At 42.1% G+C, this 21,296-nt stretch overlaps 2 protein-coding genes across 3 annotated transcripts in view; one reads left to right on the forward strand and one right to left on the reverse strand.

The window, feature by feature from the left end:
• Positions 1-21,296, reverse strand: part of pcbp3 (poly(rC) binding protein 3) — a 181,562-nt gene that overhangs the window by 30,350 nt on the left and 129,916 nt on the right. Inside the window, exons 11-13 of one of the 2 annotated variants that reach the window (XM_014163880.1) lie at positions 19,899-19,973; positions 15,075-15,116; positions 10,558-10,633 (exon numbers count right to left, since the gene is read on the reverse strand). In XM_014163880.1, coding sequence (XP_014019355.1) covers positions 10,558-10,633; positions 15,075-15,116; positions 19,899-19,973 — 193 coding nt within the window. Of the gene's footprint in view, positions 1-10,557; positions 10,637-15,074; positions 15,117-19,898; positions 19,974-21,296 lie in introns of both variants that reach the window. The other variant, XM_014163879.1, reaches the window with a different exon arrangement.
• On the forward strand, positions 1,871-3,178 carry yo84 (ZK1236.4). Its single transcript, NM_001146472.1, is given in 1 exon segment — positions 1,871-3,178. A coding segment is annotated over 1 exon segment (630 nt). The 5' UTR covers positions 1,871-2,000; the 3' UTR covers positions 2,631-3,178.

The raw sequence follows: 21,296 nt of genomic DNA on the forward strand, positions 1-21,296 counted from the left end.
GAAGCTTATAAGAAATCCCACTATGCCCTCTGACCAACCATCAAACAGGCAAAGCGTCAATACAGGACTATGATCGAATCGGAATACACCGGCTCTGATGTTCGTCGGATGTGGCAGGGATTGCAAACCGTCAAAGACTATAAAGGGAAGCACAGCCGAGAGCTGCACAGTGAAACGAGCCTACCAGACGAGCTAAACTACTTTTATACTCGTTTCGAGGCAAATAACACTGAAACATACATGACAGCACCAGTTGTTCCGGAAGACTGTGTGATCACGCTCTCAGCAGCTGATGAGTAAGACCTTAAAAAGGTCAACATTCACAAGGCCGCAGGGCCAGACGGATTACCAGGAAGTGTACTGCGAGAATGCCGCTGACCAACTGGCAAGTGTCTTCACTGACATTTTCAACCTCTCCCTGTCCCGAGTCTGTAATACCAACATGTTTCAAGCAGACCACCATAGTGCCTGTGTCCAAGAACACTAAAGTAACCTGCCTAAAGGACTACCAACCCGTAGCACTCAAGTCTGTAGCCATTAAGTGTTTTGAAAGGCAGGTCATGGCTCACATCAACACCATTATCCCAGAAACCCTAGACCCACTCCAATTTGCATACTGCCCCAACAGATCCACAGATGATGCAATCTCTATTGCACTCCACACTGCCCTTTTCCATCTGGAAAAAAGCAACACCTATGTGAGAATGCTGTTCATTGACTAGAGCTCAGATTTCAACACCATAGGGCTTTCAAAGCTCATCAATAAGCTATGGACCCTGGGACTAAACACCTCCCTCTGTAAATGGATCCTGGACTTCCTGACGGGCCGCCACCAGGTGGTGAGGGTAGGTAACAACACATCCCCCACGCTGATCCTCAACACAGGGGCCCCTCAGGGGTGCATGATCAGTCCGGTCCTGTACTCCCTGTTCACTCATGACTGCATGGCCAGGCACGACTCCAACAACATCAAAAAGGAGCATCAAAAGTCGTGCTATAAATTCTCAGACAACCCAAAGTTTCCTTGATGCCCTTCCAGACTCCCTTTGCCTACCCAAGGACATCAGAGGACAAAAATCAGTTAACCACCTAACTGAGGAACTCAATTTAACTTTGCGCAATACCTTAGATGCAGTTGCACCCCTAAAACATGTGTCATAAGAAACTAGCTCCTTGGTATACAGAAAATACACAAGCTCTGAAGCAAGCTTCCAGAAAATTGGAACGTAAATGGCGCCACACCAAACTGGAAGTCTTCCGACTAGCTTGGAAAGACAGTACCGTACAGTATCGAAGAGCCCTCACTGCTGCTCGATCATCATATTTTTCCAAATTAACTGAGGAAAATAAGAACAATCCGAAAAATGTTTGATACTGTCGCAAAGCTAACTAAAAAGCAGCATTCCCCAAGAGAGGATGGCTTTCACTTCAGCAGTAATAAATTCATGAACTTCTTTGAGGAAAAGATCATGATCATTAGAAAGCAAATTACGGACTCCTCTTTAAATCTGCGTATTCCTCCAAAGCTCAGTTGTCCTGAGTCTGCACAACTCTGCCAGGACCTAGGACCAAGGGAGACACTAAAGTGTTTTAGTACTATATCTCTTGACACAATGATGAAAATAATTATGGCCTCTAAACCTTCAAGCTGCATACTGGACCGTATTCCAACTAAACTACTGAAAGAGCTGCTTCCTGTGCTTGGCCCTCCTATGTTGAACATAATAAACGGCTCTCTATCCACTGGATGTGTACCAATCTCACTGAAAGTGGCAGTAATAAAGCCTCTCTTGAAAAGCCAAACCTTGACCCAGAAAATATAAAAAATTATCGGGCTATATCGAATCTTCCATTCCTCTCAAATTTTTTTGAGAAAAGATGCTGCGCAGCAACTCACTGCCTTTCTGAAGACAAACAATGTATACAAAACGCTTCAGTCTGGTTTTAGACCCCATCATAGCACTGAGACTGCACTTGTGAAGGTGGTAAATTACCTTTTAATGATGTCGGACAGAGGCTCTGCATCTGACCTCGTGCTTCTAGATCTTATTGCTGCTTTTGATACCATCGATCAACATATTCTTTTGGAGAGATTGGAAACCCAAATTGGTCTACACGGACAAGTTCTGGCCTGGTTTAGATCTTATCTGTCAGAAAGATATCAGTTTGTCTCTGTAAATGGTCTGTCCTCTGACAAATCAACTGTAAATTTCGGTGTTCCTCAATGTTCCGTCTTAGGACCACTATTGTTTTCACTATATATTTTACCTCTTGGGGATGTCATTCGAAAACATAATGTTAAATTTCACTGCTATGCGGATGACACACAGCTGTACATTTCAATGAAACATGGTGAAGCCCCAAAATTGCCCTCGCTAGAAGCCTGTGTTTCAGACATAAGGAAGTGGATCGCTGCAAACTTTCTACTTTTAAACTCGGACAAAACAGAGATGCTTGTTCTAGGTCCCAAGAAACAAAGAGATCTTCTGTTAAATCTGACAATTAATCTTGATCATATTAGTGGGTTGAGTCACTGACGTGGTCTTCCTGTCTGGGTTGGCGCCCCCCCTTGGGTTGTGCCATGGCGGAGATCTTTGTGGGCTATACTCGGCCTTGTCTCAGGATGGTAAGTTGGTGGTTGAAGATATCCCTCTGGTGGTGTGGGGGCTGTGCTTTGGCAAAGTGGGTGGGCTTATATCCTTCCTGTTTGGCCCTGTCCGGGGGTATCGTCGGATGGGGCCACAGTGTCTCCTGACCCCTCCTGTCTCAGCCTCCAGTATTTATGCTGCAGTAGTTTATGTGTCGGGGGGCTAGGGTCAGTCTGTTATATCTGGAGTATTTCTCCTGTCTTATCCGGTGTCCTGGGTGAATTTAAGTATGCTCTCTAATTCTCCCTTTCTCTCTTTCTTTCTTTCTCTCTCTCGGAGGACCTGAGCCCGAGGACCATGCCTTAGGGCTACCTGACATGATGACTCCTTGCTGTCCCCAGTCCACCTGGCCGTGCTGCTGCTCCAGTTTCAACTATTCTGCCTGTGGCTATGGAACCCTGACCTGTTCACCGGACGTGCTACCTGTCCCAGACCTGCTGTTTTCAACTCTTTGGAGACAGCAGGAGCGGTAGAGATACTCTCAATGATTGGCTATGAAAAGCCAACTGACCTTTACTTTTGAGGCTCTGACTTGTTGCACCCTCGACAACTGTGATTATTATTAATTGACAATGCTGGTCATTTATGAACATTTGAACATCTTGGCCATGTTCTGTTATAATCTCCACCCAGCACAGCCAGAAGAGGACTGGCTACCCCTCATAGCCTGGTTCCTCTCTTGGTTTCTTCCTAGGTTTTGGCCTTTCTAGGGAGTTTTTCCGAGCCACCGTGCTTCTACACCTGCATTGCTTGCTGTTTGGGGTTTTAGGCTGGGTTTCTGTACAGCACTTTGAGGTATCAGCTGATGTAAGAAGGGCTATATAAATACATTTCATTTGATTAAATTTGCAGAAGACACAACAGTGGTAGGCCTGATCACTGACAATGACGAGACAGCCTATAGGGAGGAGGTCAGAGACCTCGCCGTGTGGTGCCAGGAAAACAACCTCTCCAACAATGTGATCAAGACAAAGGAGATGATTGTGGACAACAGGAAAAAGAGGACCGAGCACGCCCCCATTCTCATCAACGAGGCTGCAGTGAGCAGGTTGAGAGCTTTAAGTTCCTTGGTGTCCACCTGACCGACAAACTAACATGGTGCAAAAACACCAAGACAGTCGTGAAGGGGGCAGGACAAAACCTATTCCCCCTCAGGAGACTGAAAAGATTTGGCATGGGTCCTCAGATCGTCAAAAGGTTCTACAGCTGCACCATCGAGAGAATCCTGACTGGTTGCATCACAGCCTGGTATGGCAACTGCTCGGCCTCCGATCGCAAGGCACTACAGAGGGTAGTGCGAACGGCCTGGTACATCACTGGGGGCAAGCTTCCTGCCATCCAGGACCTCTATACCAGGCGGTGTCAGAGGAAGGCCCTAAAAAAAAGGCCCAGCCACACTAGTCATAGACTTATCTCTGCTACTGCACGGCAAGCGGTACCGGAGCGCCAAGTCTATGTCTAAGAGGCTTCTAAACAGCTTCTACCCCCAAGCCATAAGACTCCTGAACACCTAATCAAATGTCTACCCAAACTATTAGAATTGCCCTCCCCCTCTTTTACACCGCTGCTCCTCTCAGTTATCGATGCATATCTATGCATAGTCACTTTAATAACTCTACCTTCATGCACATATTACCTAACCGGTGCCCCTCCACATTGACTCTGTACCGGTACCCCCCTGTATATAGTCTCGCTATTGTTATTTTAATACTGCTCTTTAATTTCTTGTTACTTTTATTTCTTATTCTTATCCATATTTTTTTCAACTGCATTGTTGGTTAGGGGCTCGTAAGTAAGCATTTCACTGTAACGTCTACACCTGTTGTATTCTGTGCATGTGACTAATAAAATGTTATTTTATTTTATTTGACAATACTGGTAGCCATGACTTTCCTCAGTAGAATGGTCAAGAGAATTTGGCTAAAGGACCAACACAGTCCACCGGAACCCAGTTGGAAAGGTTTGTCAAAAGCATGTATAGGCTGAAAAGATGCAACCGGAACAGTTTGATTGGGTTTACCCGTCAGCTGGCAAACGCGACAGGATGTACAGTAAGCTACAACATAATTTTTCAGACCAGGCCGTAAGAAGTTATGCGTCTTGTTAACCCCAATAGGGCCTACCATACTACCATTGTGAGCCAACCTCAGTATCTCTTGTCGGAGTGTAACTCCGCTAATTGTCTTGCCCAGAAGTGGCATGAGAATGCCATTTCCTCATCAGAACATCATCTCTGTCAAAGTACCCCACAAACTTCATCAAATTCCTCTTCTGGGCGTATTGCACCAAAAAGAGGGGAGAGAGAAGCATCTTTTCTCTGTTTGGAAATCAGGTGCTTCCTAGACATTGAAGTGTCAACTGTTGGGACCCTCTTTTCTTTCAGATGTCCTACTAACTTGCTCACCGTTGGTACTTTTTAAAGGAGAGGTCAACTCTGGAGGGAATACCGAAGTCAGGACCACACCTAAACATCACAGACAGGACAAACATGGTGGGATCGATGATATCCTCCTCAACAATAGACTTCCTTTCAGCAATCTTCTTAGTCACAGCACATGTAACAGCACATGCTGGGAACACTGTAGGATATTTATTTATTATGATAACTAATCAGGTTTCTCTACTCTGGGCACCTTACAAACTCCAATGATAAATAAAAAATTGTTCCCTTGAGAATTCAACATGACTTTGCTATTCTGTCTATTGAAATTTACGGAACTGTTGTCTGTATGCCTCTGGGACCAACTCGTAAGCCTGAAGGAAAGCAACTTTAACACAGCCATAATCTGAACTCTGATCAAGAGATAAAGCGGCGTACACTTTCTGAGCTTTTCCCACAAGACTACTTTGTAGGAGCATGACCAGATATTGCGTGGCTACTTGAAGGACGTGGCAATCCACAGTGTAAAATATACGTCCACCTCCTTTTTGTTGAAAGGTGGGACAAGCTGACGGTTCCGACCAAGATCAAACTGCTGAGGGGGCAGTACGGCTTGTCTGGATTCGGAGTACTTCCAGATTACCTCTTTAAATCGGATGGCATGCACACGTTCTTCATCTTCTCCCTACTATGGTGGGGAAAATTACAAACTCTGTTATGCACATGCACTGTATAAGCCTAAGGTATAAACCTGTACATTTCCACTGTCTGTTTCTGTCATGTAAGAAGAAGCTAGTGTTTTTCCTCACTTGTTTTTGAGTAACTTAGTCATGTGGCCAAAGACAAAGGGCCGTCTGAGAGTGACCAGTTTTTGGTCCATCCTGTTCTTTTCGTATCTTTCAAGAGCACAGCTGTGTGGAGATATGAAGAGAACAGAGGCTAGCTTGAGCAGTAGCGACAATTCTATCAGCAGAAAAGAGTAACAAAACTGCCGTTATCACTTGTTTGTACTCTATGTTCCCATCATGATCTCACACATCTGCTAAACTGTCACGTAGACAAAGGTTATAAAAGCTGAGACCCAACTCTTGTTCGTTGGGACCTTAACTCCGCACTGTTGAGTGGATTGTTAACTGCTCCAGATTTGCAAATCTTATGATAAAAAGTTGTTGTTTGAAGAATCTACAGTCTCTTCCTTTCTGGTTAGAATTTCCACAACATTACGTTCTGGCTGCATATTCTTTTTCCTTTTCTACTTGCACTAACTCAAGTTCCTTTTTCTTGCACTCAAACTCTAACTTCTGTTGCTCCAATTTTGCCTGTAGTTCAACTCCCGCAGCTGCACGTCTAAATGGTTTTCTCTACTCCCCGTAAGATCCTTTTCATCATCACCCTCTCTATCTGGGAGGATTTCCATCTCCACCAAAGCAGCATCTAGTAACTCTTTGGCTACTGCTTTTGAATTGGCAGATGTCATACTGATGTCATAAGGCTTTGCAATGTTGAGTAGATTCACCTTCGCCCACTTATCTAGTATCTCCCAAGTAGGGGTTTCCACAAATGCTCCCAAATCAAAGCCCTTGTTTTTTCCCCTGTGTGCTTATGAAACTTTCACCAACCCTATAACCCTATGTTGGTTGGTAGTGACAGAAACTCTACAACAATCGTATTGCTTGAACACTCAAATATTTGAGCACAGTAGAGCTTCAGACTAGGTGATTAGAGCGAACACCATAATAATGCGACTACTAGGATGGTTAACAGGATCCTGGACGAGCCCCCATTTTGTTACGTTCCCTAAAAAATAACCCAAAGTATTGTTGTTCAACAGAAAAGGGGAACTAACAACCAGTCACTTACAACCAAATGAAACAGGTGTGGTTTTAGAATTGGTTCCGAAAGGAATCCATAGGGGTTTTTTATGGGGTGCTGGCCAAGTAAATCGAGTAGGGTCTTAAAAGACACCAACCATGGACGCCCACTGGATTTGCCTGAGAACAGAGAAACCCATACCAACTTAGGAAAGGGAGTACCAATGGATATGAAGAAAAACTGAATAGGGGAGGATGAAGGCTTTGTTCGTCTCTCTAAGGTGGAAGAGATAACATGACATGTAGCTTTTCCAATATCTCTCCCCACCTGATGGACTGGGCTAGCAGGTCTTAAATACCAGCTCAGCAAGTACAGTTAAAACAGATATTGACTAACGAGGTGACTCCAATCAGTACACGCCACAACGTGTTCAGTGTCGACCCATCATTTTGGGCTTGCCTGTTTTGTATGTTAATTAATACTTGTCACATATCATTTTACAAACAATGTAAAAATAGTATATATCATTGAGTTAATAAAGCCGGATACAAACATGGTCTCTTTTTTGTTTTCTTGAGTAAGGCAGCTCCAAAATGCTGGTGTTTCAGACTAGCTCAGTGTTTTCTGTGGTGGTGGAGCAAGCCAGCGTTCGCCCTGATTGGCTCAGTGTTCTGTCACTCATGGGGACACTACGTAACTGCCAAGTCCAAGGGTAGAGCTAGACAATTCTATCACCTTGAATGCTGCCATAGACTTACATTAGAAGTGCCCCTCCAAGAAGGATGAAGGTAATTGGCCACAGATAAAATTACTTCAAATCACGTTATATGTACAGTAGCTTTGATTTGACTGATCATGTCAACATCATACTTTCAAAATCTTAGCTAGCAGTCATCATCATGAATCAAGTTGACAATCTACTGGGAAATCCTTTTTAATCCTTGTCACATGAAGAGAATTAATGAAGAGAAATTACAGATAAAATGTATCGGTGCTCATCAGTCATAGGACATAAACATTACATAACAAGTTGGAAATCGCAAATTCAACAATGAGTGGTTTGGAAAGAATCAGTGACAGTGGCTAACTGCAAGCATTGTAAAGCAATCACTCGCTTGCTATTCAGTGGAGTGGATGTGTGGTCCCAAATCTGGTCTTAAGGGGCTCTTTTCCAAGTTTAAAATGATAAACATTCAACATTGGCCAGGCTGTCAATGAAGCATGATTTGTGCAGCACTCAAAAAAACAACTGCTAAGGCCTCCCGAGTGGCACTGTGGTCTAAGGCACTGCATTGCAGTGCTAGCTGTGCCATTAGAGATCCTGGTTTGAGTCCAGGCTCTGTCGCAGCCGGCCGCGACTGGGAGACCCATGGGGAGGGGCACAATTGGCCCAGTGTCATCCGGATTAGGGGAGGGTTTGGCCGGCAGGGATGTTCTTGTCCCATCGCACTCTAGCGACTCCTGTGGCGGGCCAGGCGCAATGCACTCTGACACGGTTGCCAAGTGTACGGTGTTTCCTCCGACACGTTGGTGCGGCTGGCTTCCAGGTTAAGCAGGTATTGTGTCAAGAAGCAGTGCGGCTTGGCTGGGTTGTGTTTCGGAGGACGTACGGCTCTCGACCTTCGCCTCTCCCAAGTCCGTACTAGAGACAAGACTGTAACTACCAATTGGATACCACGGAATTGGGGACAAAAAGGGGTCATCCAACTGGGAATTGTAAATCCGGCCCCTTTCTAGAGTTACGACCTGAAGATCAATGATGTCATCCTGAGTCGACCTTGTTTTTTTCCCCAGTTGTTTTGAAAGCACCATATATCCAAAGAATGCCAGACTTTGATAACAGGCCCTAACAGTTTGTGGGCACCGCTATAGTGCAATTAATGTATTGTTTAGTGTTGTGTTGTGCAGTGGCTTTGCTGGCATGCATCCCACTTTTTTTTGTTGCCCCATCAAGATTTACATGGTAAAATTGGCCCTGAACGTGTTAAGGTACTAGGTACACAAGCTGAAATGGAGAGAAAAACCAAAGCCTGTAACAATGTGCATGGCCTAAGAGTTGTATTTTCATGTCATCTTACCATAGCACTGATTCCAATCTAAGTGCCAATGCCGTTTAACAAACTTCAGGTGTTTACAACTGTTGGATGATATGAAAATATAGCTCTTTGGCAACGCACATAAGTGGTGGGTTTGGCGTCGAAATAAGGTTGCATAATAGAAAAGAACCCCATACCTACTGTAAAATACGATGCTGTACCTTTGATGTTATGGGGCTATTTTGCTTCCACTTGTCCTTGGACCCGTGTTAATAAGGTGAATGGCATCATGAACTTTACCCAGTACCAGGACATTTTAGGCAAAAACCTGGTTGCCTCTGCCAGGAGGCTGAAAGTGGATTTATCAGGGAGACAATGACCCCAAGCACACATAATCCACAAAGAAATGGTTAATTAACGACAAATTTAACATTTTCCAATTGACGGTCCCCTGAACTTGAACACCAATAAAAACCTGTGGTTTGAATTGAAGAGGGCAGTCCATAAGCGCAGGTGAAGGATATCAACGATCTGGACGGATTCTGTATGGAGGAATGGTTCCAATGTGTTCTCCAATCTCATAAAACATTTTAGAAAAGGCTCAGTGCCATTATCCTCGCAAGGTGAAGTATTGAAAGTATTGAAAACTGGGGTGGAAATAATTTTGACCACTTTTTTGAGAAAAAAGATATCACTTGTTAAACAAAACCTCTTTCTCTGAGTAATTGTAACAGTATAAAATACCATAATTTCCCCAATTTTTTTGTTGCATAAAATATTCTTTCTTTTGCAGTCTTTTTTGCTCATCTTTATCAAGGGTGTAATTTAATCAATTACAATAATAATTACAATCATTTTGGACCCCACTGTACAGTCATGTACAGTCAGTCAGGTGTTTGTGAAATAGAGTACGAGGTTATGTAGGCCTATTGTTTGGTGCATTGCCTGCTCTGAAAGAAAAGTACAAAATAGTGATTTCACTGTCAAATGAAGTGCAACCAACTTGCTTTTTTCAAATTCAAAGAACATTGACAGCTGGATGTTTTTTGATGGTGTTCCTCCTCGTGATTCTCAGGATCTGTTTTGAAAGGCATTTAGGAATCAGAAACTCTGAAATGTAGGGTCCTTTGAAGGGCCTGAAAGCTGGTTGTTGTTTTAATCAATCAATCCTGTCCTGTATAAAATGGTAATCGTCAAGTCCTTGTAGATGACGCTGGTGGAAAAAGGAATCAAACGGCGCCATCTTTATTCATGAGACCTTGGTTGTGTCTTTTACAAATACCTGAGTTTTACATCATATGAGGAAAATAATATTAGTACTGAAGTCCAAGCCATATAATACAGATGCAGGAGACTTGAGGTGTCCTCTGTCCATGTGTCTGTCCTTTTCATATTAACTGGAACTAACTAAATCTCAAAAGAGACCATAGCTGGGATGTAGCATATAGTTGTTGCCAGATGGTATTTCAAAATAGAGTCCTCATGCGTGACAAAATATCAACAAAAGACCAGCTCTGGTTGACCAAAAGAAGGCAGGGCCAAACAAAAATCCAAGCTGAGGAGACAAGCAACCACCAGAGACATGGGGAAAGAGAGGAAAGAGAGAAAAAGAAGAAAGAGATGACAGTGTCTACAGGTACAAAGAGAAGGAAGTGTTGAGAGAGGGCTTGTGGGTACATACCAGGGAAAGCAGGGGTGGTCTGTCCGAGGGGGGTAAAGGGGGTTTGCTGCATAGCCAACTGGTGGAGCTTGGTCAACTGCTGAGGGGGGTAGGAGCGACAGTAGAACTAAGAGGTTATTGTAAGGTCACACAAGGTCACACCGACAAGAACTTAAAACTAGAACAGTGAGGAGAAACAGTGAGGAGAGGAGGCATGACACATGGTGGTGGGAGATGAGGGAGCGACAGACGGACACAGACAGACACAGACACAGACACAGACACAGACACAGACAGACAGACAGACAGACAGACAGACAGACAGACAGACAGACAGACAGACAGACAGACAGACAGACAGAACTTGAGAAGGACTTAGCCCAATGTGGTTGAGATGGGGTGTTATATTTGCTGCTGTATCCAGTTTGTAATAGCAGATGGATTGCATAATCAACAGAGATGCCGCTTTTTCGCAGGAAAGATCAACACAGACAACTTGTTGCATTATAATATTTTCCATTGATTGGTAATGAAGACATTAACTAACTTCTTAACATTCTAATTTATGCATTTATCTGTGATGCAATGTATGTTTGAACACTTCAATCTGGTTGGTTTTCTGGTTAAAGGTCCAGTAATTCGATTTTTTTGCAACATTTATCAAAATGTCTGACTCACGTCCGAAATTGTCTGATTAAATAAATATACCCCAATTACATGGTTGTAGTCTCCATTGTTATGGTGCCTAGAGTTGGAGTCTAAGGGTTAACATACAGTAAATACTGCAATTGCAATGACAAACCTTATGAGCTAGACTTAAGTTTATGCAATTAGACAAGCTAAGGAAAGAATGTTTTAATGTTTTATTTAAGATTAGCCATGTCCGGTTTGGGGCTGAAGCTGTCTGTTTAAATTTAGAACACAGAATGACGTGATCTGACATGCATTGGCCAGTAATTTAAATCTATGTGAGATCCCAGTTTGTCATTTATTGTTGTTGCATCTAAAACTTTTAAAAATTGAACAACTCCTTGATTCAATGGTGCGTAACCATGATGGAACAATATGCTCATCTTACAACGTGGATGACACATCAGTCCGAAATGCACAAATCCTGTATTTATTCTTTACAATTAATAATCTAGTAACATACAGTAAAACCCATGATTGACCACTCAAACCATTTCTTACAGTAAACCAGAGATGCGCAACCTTGCCAAGACCAACAAGACAACCTTCATGGGCCTGGCTATCAGTCCAACATCACTTGGCCCATATAAAACTTTGCAATTGACAATTTTCCCTCACTGTCTATCATTGACATCAAAAATGAGCGAGACGGATGCTTGAGAATCCCTCACCCTTTAAAGAGTAGCTTGAAGAGGGTGGGGAGGATGTCAAGGCCCTATTTGAGTGATTGCAATGTCAACCAATGGTTCCCCTGCCATCAATCACTGCCTTCTCCGAATTAAAGGATCTGACACGCGATAGCTCTCGAGATGCTCTCGAGACAGAGACAGATGAAGTTAAATTATTAATGGACCCTATGTAGAATATGATTTATCCTCCAGAAAATATAGAACAAATATTACAATAAATATTAGGGTTAAACTCTGATAAACTCTAATATACTGATTCATAAAAAAACATTCTTTATGGATTTTCATTAAAAGTGGTATTATATTTCTTAATAATATTATGAATAGAAAAGAAATGCTGGAGTTAAGTCACATATGCAGCTTTCAAAAATATATGTGAATGTCTGCTCAATCCCAATTTATAACCAACTGATTGCAGCATTACCACAAAAATGGAGGAACCAAGTAGAAGAGGGAGAAGTTAGGGAACTTGTTTGTCTGCCATATATTAAAGATACAAATTGTCTGAAAATAATTGGCATAAATAGAAAAATATACCAGTTTCATTTGAGGACAAAAATGTTGACAGCTGCGCCATTCAGGTTGCAAAATAAATGGGAAGAGATTTTCGATGTACCGATTTCGTGGCACATGGTTTATGAACTGATACAAAAAACAAGTTTTTCCATTTAAATGATTATGCAAAATTCTTGCCACCAACGTGTGAACCCTTTGGAAAAAAATTGATCTTTGCATAAATTGGTCATAAAATTTGATCTGATCTTCATCTAGGTCACAACAACAGACAAAACGCAGTCTGCTTAAACTAATAACACACAAACAATTATACGTTCTCATGTCTTTATTGAACACACCGTGTAAACATTCACAGTGCAGTCTGGAAAAAGTATGTGAACCCTTGGAGTTAATAACTGATTGAGCCTCCTTTGGCAGCAATAACCTCAACCAAACGTTTTCTGTAGTTGCGGATCAGACCTGCACAACGCTCAGGAGGAATTTTGGACCATTCCTCTTTGCAAAACTGTTTCAGTTTAGCAATATTCTTGGGATGTCTGGTGTGAATTGCTTTCTTGAGGTCATGCCACAGCATCTCGATCGGGTTGAGGTCAGGACTGACTGGGCCACTATTTTCTTCTGTTGAAGCCATTCTGTTGTTGGTTTACTTCTGTGTTTAGGGTCATTGTCCTGTTGCATCACCCAACTTCTGTTGAGCTTCAATTGGCAGACAGATAGCCTAACATTCTCCTGAAAAATGTCTTGATAAACTTAGGAATTCATTTCTCTGTCGATGATAGCAAGCTGTCCAGGCCCTAAGGCAGCAAAGCAGCCCCAAACCATGATGCTCCCTCCACCATACTATACAGTTGGGATGAGGTTTTGATGTTGGTGTGCTGTGCCTTTTTTTCTCCACACACGTGTGTTCCTTCCAAACAGCTGAACTGTAGTTTCATCTGTCCACAGAATATTTTGCCAGTAGCGCTGTGGAACATCCAGGTGCACTTTTGCAAACTTCGGACGTGCAGCAATGTTCTTTTTGGACAGTAGTGGCTTCCTCCGTGGTGTCCTCCCATGAACACCATTCTTATTTAGTGTTTTACGTATTGTAGACTTGTCAACTGAGATGTTAGCATGTTCCAGAGATTTATGTAAGTCTTTAGCTGACACTCTAGGATTCTTCTTAACCTCATTGAGCATTCTGCGCTGGGCTCTTGCAGTCATCTTTGCAAGACGGCCACTCCTAAGGAGAGTAGCAATGGTGCTGAACTTTCTCCATTTATAGACAGTTTGTCTTACCGTGGACTGATGAACATCCCAGCTTTATGCAAGTCAACAAATTTTAATCTTAGGTCTTCTGAGATCTCTTTTGTTCGAGGCTTGGTTCACATCAGGCAATGATTCTTGTGAATAGCAAACTCAAATTTTGCGAGTGTTTTTTATAGGGCAAGGCAGCTCTAACCTACATCTCCAGTCTCGTCTCATTGATTGGACTCCAGGTTAGCTGACTCCTGACTCCAATTAGCTTTTGGGATTCACATACTTTTTCCAACCTACACTGTGAATTTTTAAACAATGTATTCAATATAGACAATAATTTGGGTGTTATTAGTTTAAGCACTGTATGTTTGTCTGTTGTTGTGACTTAAATGAAGATCAGCTCAAATTTGATGACCAATTTATGCATATATCCAGGTAATTCCAAAGGTTCACATACTTTTTCTTGCCACTGTATATGGGGCATACAACAATTTCAGCTCTATAGATTTTGCTGCGAAGAGTCATAATCACTAGATAATTTATTCTGGTATTGCCCCTATGTAGCTTGTTTCTGGTCAGAAATGGTTAAAAAATCACAACATTCACTTAAAATTAACCTTACAAATAGCAGTGTTGGGCGATTTGGAAAGCCATAGTCAGTCAATAAATAATATTATAATACTTGTAAGAAACGTTTTCATCTTTAGCTCACAATCTGTGTATACTATGCAATTAGAAAGGTTTAAAATGTATATAAAACATCCCAGCACAATTGAAAAATGTATGGCACATGGGAACCAAACAAGGGTGATCTATGGTGATAGGTGGAATGGGCTGAGAGTGGCTGGGGGTTGGATTAAAGAGCTTATGTTCGGTAATGTATTATTGTTATGTGATTGCTGTATATAAAAGTACCATGTATGTAACATGTATATGTAAAATGTATGTAGCATAAAAGTTGTAAAAAAACAAAAAGATATGTGTCCTCCGAAGACGGGCAGTGGTGGATGGGTTAATAAAAAAAACACACCAAAAAACATTGGAGACCTTGGGTGGCCTTGTGGAATTTAGGAGGTGTCCACACCCAGACGACCAGTTCTATCACATTCTACTTAGTCATAAGCACTGCAACAGAGCACGGCATCAGTCAAAAGCAATTTCCTGGGTGTGGAGACTGTTGAGTCTATGCGATTCTAAATCTGAAAAAATCACTCCAAACCAAAAACTTGTTCCTTAAGTGCCTCATTTTAAAATTGCAACAGGCCAAGACCTGCCATTGGAGGTTTCGGAAGGCTTACACTGAGAACAATGTTGTATTAATATTACTGGTTAATATTAATAGGTGTAAGAAATGTGCAGACTTTTAACAGTAATAAGATGTGACAGCAGAGACTTGGAACTCACATCTGGGTGTGGGATGGCATATTGTCCCTGAATTGTGTAGGCCTGTATGGAGGAAGAAGAAACACAAAAAATGAATATTATCATCTATCTTCACAGGGAATAGGGCTTATACATGTAACCTCAGAGACTACTCTGAAGTTCAATCATTATCTCAGACTTAAGTAGTCTCATTCAATTGCCTAAAAAGTCTTTGTTTCCCTCGAAGGCATTTTATACTAGACAATGTTGCATAAATGACATCCATCAAGTTTATATAAAATATGAACACTGAAAAATGTCAAACCCCTGTGAATGAACTAACCACTGTGAAAAACTTGCCTTATATGATATCCCTTTAATAGGTGATAGTCAACCACATGTTTGTACTTTGATGCCTTGACTATAACTACTATTCATTACATGGAATGTCTTTGACTAATGTACAGTAGTGGTAGTGGATGAGTGTTTTATTAGTAGCAGTAGCAGGAATCAAAAATGTTAAAGGTAGAATCAGCGAAAAGATGTTGCTACAAGCAGCACCGCAGATATTGAGATGAGCAAAATGTAAGACTTCACTCTCACACAGTCACACACAGTTTCTGCACATGGGCACAGTTAAGCTTCATGCTATTCACAGCGTGGTAGCCAGGGCACCAAAACAGAGGAGGAGTTGAGCCTCTCACTTCCATGCTCGTAGTTGTTGCGAAAAATGACTCACTATGCTGTTTACTTTCTGCATCTAGACTATATGTACAAAAGTATGTGGACACTGCTTCAAATGATTGGATTCGGCTATTTCAGCCACACCCGTTGCTGACAGGTGTATAACATTGAGCACACAGCCATGCAATCTCCATAGACAAACATTGTCAGTAGAATGGCATTACTGAAGAGCTCAGGGACTTTCAACGTGGCACCGTCATAGGATACCACCATTCCAACACAAGCCTAAGCACACCATGCACAATGCCAATCGTCGGCTGGAGTGGTGTAAAGCTCGCTGCCATTGGACCCTGGAGCAGTGGAAACGTGTTCTCTGGAGTGATGAATCACACCCATCTGGCAGTCCGACGGACAAATCTGAATTTGGCGGATGCTAGGAGAACGCTACCTGTCCCAATGCATAGTGCCAACTGTAAAGTTTGGTGTAGGTTTAATAATGGTCTGGGGATATTTTCCATGGTTCGGGCTAGGCCCCTTAGTTCCATTGAAGGGAAATCTTAACGCTACAGCATACAACCGTGGCTAAAGGTTTTGAGAATAACACAAATATACATTTTCACAAAGTCTGCTGCCTCAGTTTGTATGATGGCAATTTACATATACTCCAGAATGTTATGAAGAGTGATCAGATGAATTGCAATTAATTGCAAAGTCCCTCTTTGCCATGCAAATGAACTGAATCCCCAAAAAAGCATTTTCACTGCATTTCAGCCCTGCCACAAAAGGACCAGCTGACATCATGTCAGTGATTCTCTCATTAACACAGGTGTAAGTGTTGACGAGGACAAGGCTGGAGATCACTCTGTCATGCTGATTGAGTTCCAATAATAGACTGGAATCTTCAAAAGGAGGGTGGTGCTTGGAATCATTGTTCTTCCTCTGTCAATCATGGTTACCTGCAAGGAAACACGTCATCATTGCTTTGCACAAAAAGGGCTTCACAGGCAAGGATATTGCTGCCAGTAAGATTGCACCAAAATCAACCATTTATCAGATCATCAAGAACTTCAAGGAGAGCGGTTCAATTGTTGTGAAGAAGGCTTCAGGGCGCCCAAGAAAGTCCAGCAAGCGCCAGGATCATCTCCTAAAGTTGATTCAGCTGCGGGATCAGGGCACCACCAGTACAGAGTTTGCTCAGGAATGGCAGCAGGCAGGTGTGAGTGCATCTGCACACACAGTGGGGCGAAGACTTTTGGAGGATGGCCTGGTGTCACGAAGGGCAGCAAAGAAGCCACTTTTCTCCAGGAAAAACATCAGGAAGAGACTGATATTCTGCAAAAGGTACAGGGATTGGACTGCTGAGGACTGGGGTAAAGTCATTTTCTCTGATGAATCCCCTTTCCGATTGTTTGGGGCATCTGGAAGAAAGCTTGTCCGGAGGAGACAAGGTGAGCGCTACCATCAGTCCTGTGTCATGCCAACAGTAAAGCATCCTGAGACCATTCATGTGTGGGGTTGCTTCTCAGCCAAGGGAGTGGGCTCACTCACAATTTTGCCTATGAACACAGCCATGAATAAAGAATGGTACCAACACATCCTCCGAGAGCAACTTCTCCCAACCATCCAGGAACAGTTTGGTGACAAACAATGCCTTTTCCAGCATGATGGAGCACCTTGCCACAAGGAAAAAGTGATAACTAAGTGGCTCGGGGAACAAAACATCAATATTTTGGTCCATGGCCAGGAAACTCCCTAGACCTTAATCCCATTGAGAACTTGTGGTCAGTCCTCAAGAGGCGGGTGGACAAGCAAAAACCCACAAATTCTGACAAACTCCAAGCATTGATTATGCAACAATGGGCTGCCATCAGTCAGGATGTGGCCCAGAAGTTAATTGACAGCATGCCAGGGCGAATTGCAGAGGTCTTGAAAAAGAAGGATCAACACTGCAAATATTGACTCTACATCAACTTCATGTAATTGTCAATAAAAGCCTTTGACACTTATGAAATGCTTGTAATTATACTTCAGTATTCCATAGTAACATCTGACAAAAATATCTAAAGACACTGAAGCAGCAAACTTTGTGGAAATTAATATTTGTGTCATTCTCAAAACTTTTGGCCATGACTGACCTCACTAATGCTCTTGTGGTTGAACGGAAGCAAGTTCCCGCTGCAATGTTCCAACATCTAGTGGAAAGCCTTCCCAGAAGAGTGGGGGCTTTTATAGCAGCAAAGGGTGGACCACGACGAGCAGGTGTTCACATACTTTGGTCATGTAGTGTATGCAAGCTGCTACATTGTATTGACTTCAGCTTGAACACTTTTTCTGTAGTTTGTTCTTGGTACTTGAATGAGGAAGTCAACATTGGAAGCCCCAAAATGTCCACATACTTTTGGCCATGTAGTTTATCTACCTCAATTACCCCGTACCCCTGGACATCGACTTGGTAATGGTACCCCGTATATATAGCCAAGTTATCGTTGCTCATTGTGTATTTATTCCTTGTTATTATTTTTGAATTGTTTCTATTTTTCTATTATTTAAAAAAAAAATCTCTGCATTGTTGGGAAGGGCTTGTAAGTAATAATTTCACTGTTAGTCAAATCAAATCAAATTGTATTTGTCAGATACACATGGTTAGCAGATGTTAGTGCGAGTGTACTGAAATGCTTGTGCTTCTAGTTCCGACCATGCAGTAATATCTAACAAGTAATCTAACCAAAAAATTTCACAACAACTACCTTATACACACAAGTGTAAAGGAATGAATAAGAATATGTAAATAAAAATATAAAACACCTGTTCTTCATGAAGTATATGACAAATACAATTTGATTTGATTTATTTTTAACGATTCCCCTCGGACTAAAAGTTTTGTATATTGCACCATCGTAAATGTCACCAAGTATATTCTCGGATGTTGCCCATGTACATCTGTGGTTAAGGGAGTATCTTACTTTGACATTTTCAAGCAGATTTTGAACTTGATAATCTATAGGAAGCATAGCATGGTCGCTCCTGTTCTTCGAATCATTGATGCCACATGACCTGTTACAGTTTGTGTATATATATTGTTGTGTTGGATTACCCTGTTTCTGACTCCCTATATATATTCACAAAAAGTGCACAGAAAATGTAGTTCTGATCTACTACTTAAATGCTTGAAGGCCTTACTAAACAAATAGTTAGTAGCTGGCAGCGTAGTTGCACAGAATATGTCAATGATTCATTTTAGCTCTGTCCAAGCAACTTTGGTCAAGGCTATTATAGCAGCAAAGGGGAGACCAACTCCATGTTAATGCCCATACTTTTGGAATGAGATGTAGTGTACGTCATATCGCTGAGTCTACCTGTTAACAAGTCATCAGGAATGTTAAAAGGATATTATATATTTTTGAAAGAGGAGGGGTGCACTGTACAATTAGAGCTTGCATGCAAGTCATTAGTTATGAGTGTTTTGAAACACAATCTGAACTTAAATTTTCTCTTTCGATGGTTAACCCACAAAGGTGTTAAAAGTCCAATAGCCATGCTGTTCCTTTTGGTCCTGACATCCTAAAGGACCCCTCATCGTGTTAATAGTCCAATAGCCATGCTGTCCAATAGCCATGCTGTTCATTTCAGTCTTGACATCCTAAAGGACCCCTCATTTTGCAGGTTTTTGTTCCAAACCCACATCACAACCCCTGGTTATCATTTTAATGCTACTGTCAAGAGGTGGACTTGAAATTAATAGAACAGAACTAAGTGAAAGTCGGAACAAAAACCTCTGTGAACAGGGGTGCTAAAGCACCACGGTTGCAAACTATAATGGCCCTCTATTGAGTAGTAACCTGCAACAAGCTCCTTCACTATATCCCTCCCTCCCTCTTGGCCTAGCTTTACCCTGCCTTACATTTAGGTTGCAACAAAGTTCACAGCCGCAGGCCGTGATAGTCTATACATCATATAGACGTCCACAACTAGATAAGAGCCAATCAAACAAGGTTTGTTAGAATGTAATAAAGGGCCACGCTGACTATCGTGGCTGCTCTGAACTATGTACATTGGGCTTTACACGAAGGGGGGCGAGTGAGTGTGAAGGTGAGAAAATCTGAGTGCACTAACAGGCAGCGGCTGGTGCTGGAATAAAAGGCTGATGTTGGCTGTGGATGCCACCAGCAGCTCGGCTCTTACCTGGCCACCTGAAAAAATTACGGGGGTGGAGGCGGGCTTTGGGCGGTAGGGAATGGTGGCACCTTTTGGTGGGGACTAGGAGAAGAGGAAGAGGGAAGACACAGAAAGAGCGTTAGACCAGGACTGAGTGTGTGGCTGTGGGTTTGACAAGAGAGACGAGGGAGACAAAGATTACATCCAAAATGTCACCTAAGTCATGCATTATAGAGGGAATAGGGTGCCGTTTCAGACAGATGTGTTTTCCCAGCCCAGTGTTTTTGTGAGGAGTTTGTCTATTCCTGACTGTAGCATTCTATTCGCCATATCTTGAAAATAAATATTGAAAGACGGCTGGGTATTTTAATAATGTAAAGTATAGGGGCAGCTGCAGCTGAATGTGTTAACAGCAAAAACCACATGGAATCTGATCTTTTGAGTTTTGACTTATTCCACATTTTCGTATGTAGTTCTCGATCCTGATACAATTCCGATGTTCCATTAACAACATCAGATCAGATGGGTTTTTTTCGCACGTGACCTGCCGTTACCACAACAACCCCCCAAAACATTAAAGGAACACTGACAGGAAATGAGCATTGCATCTCTGTGATATTTCAGAGGCTACATCAGTGTGAATGTGCAAATCTGATATGGGTCACATAAAACTGAGTGTGGAAAGTCAGAAAAAAATATTGGATATGAAAAAATATTGAGCTCTTAGAATGGATGTATAAACACAGCCTTAGAGAGCTGCTTGAGTAAGACATTGTATATTAATGTGGCAGTACACATACACTTTGGGTGATGATTAACTCCATCAAATTGTATCACTAGCCATTGTAAGACAAAAGCTACATGTCAGTTTAACTGGTTATCAGACAAGAATAATCTGTACATTAGTAAGTAGACTATCAACCAGCAACCACTTGGGCAGGAGCTCACCGGAGTTGAGTACTGGCACCTCAAATTTTCTACTGCTTGAACTCCTGTTTATAGAATATGCTCCTGCACCTAAATATAAACACATCGGCACCCAAAATGAGTAACGAACCTATTTCAGTCCAACCAGGAACAAGAAACTGTTGACTTCGATGGGGAAAATTGGGGCAATAATAACTAGTTGACTGATTCGATCAAAAGCTGTGTCTAGACCACATTTCTGAGTTAAAGGTAAAATAACACTCTTCCCATGTTGTGAGATAGGAGATTTGAATTACGGTTTTATTTCTAAATGTGATGTTAATTTAAAATGAATGAAATGAGTCATCCAGTTCTCTCTGTCAGAGCACACAAATTGGTTTTGTCTGACCCCTGAAACTTCTGGAACTATAACGTTGTTACTGGAGAATTACTATATTATGTTCAGTCCATTATGTCAGATTTTTTTTTTACCATCACAGCAGGAGTATCTTGGAAGGG

The sequence above is a fragment of the Salmo salar genome, chromosome ssa21 (genome assembly GCF_905237065.1).
Source record: "Salmo salar chromosome ssa21, Ssal_v3.1, whole genome shotgun sequence".
Classification (NCBI taxonomy): domain Eukaryota; kingdom Metazoa; phylum Chordata; class Actinopteri; order Salmoniformes; family Salmonidae; genus Salmo; species Salmo salar.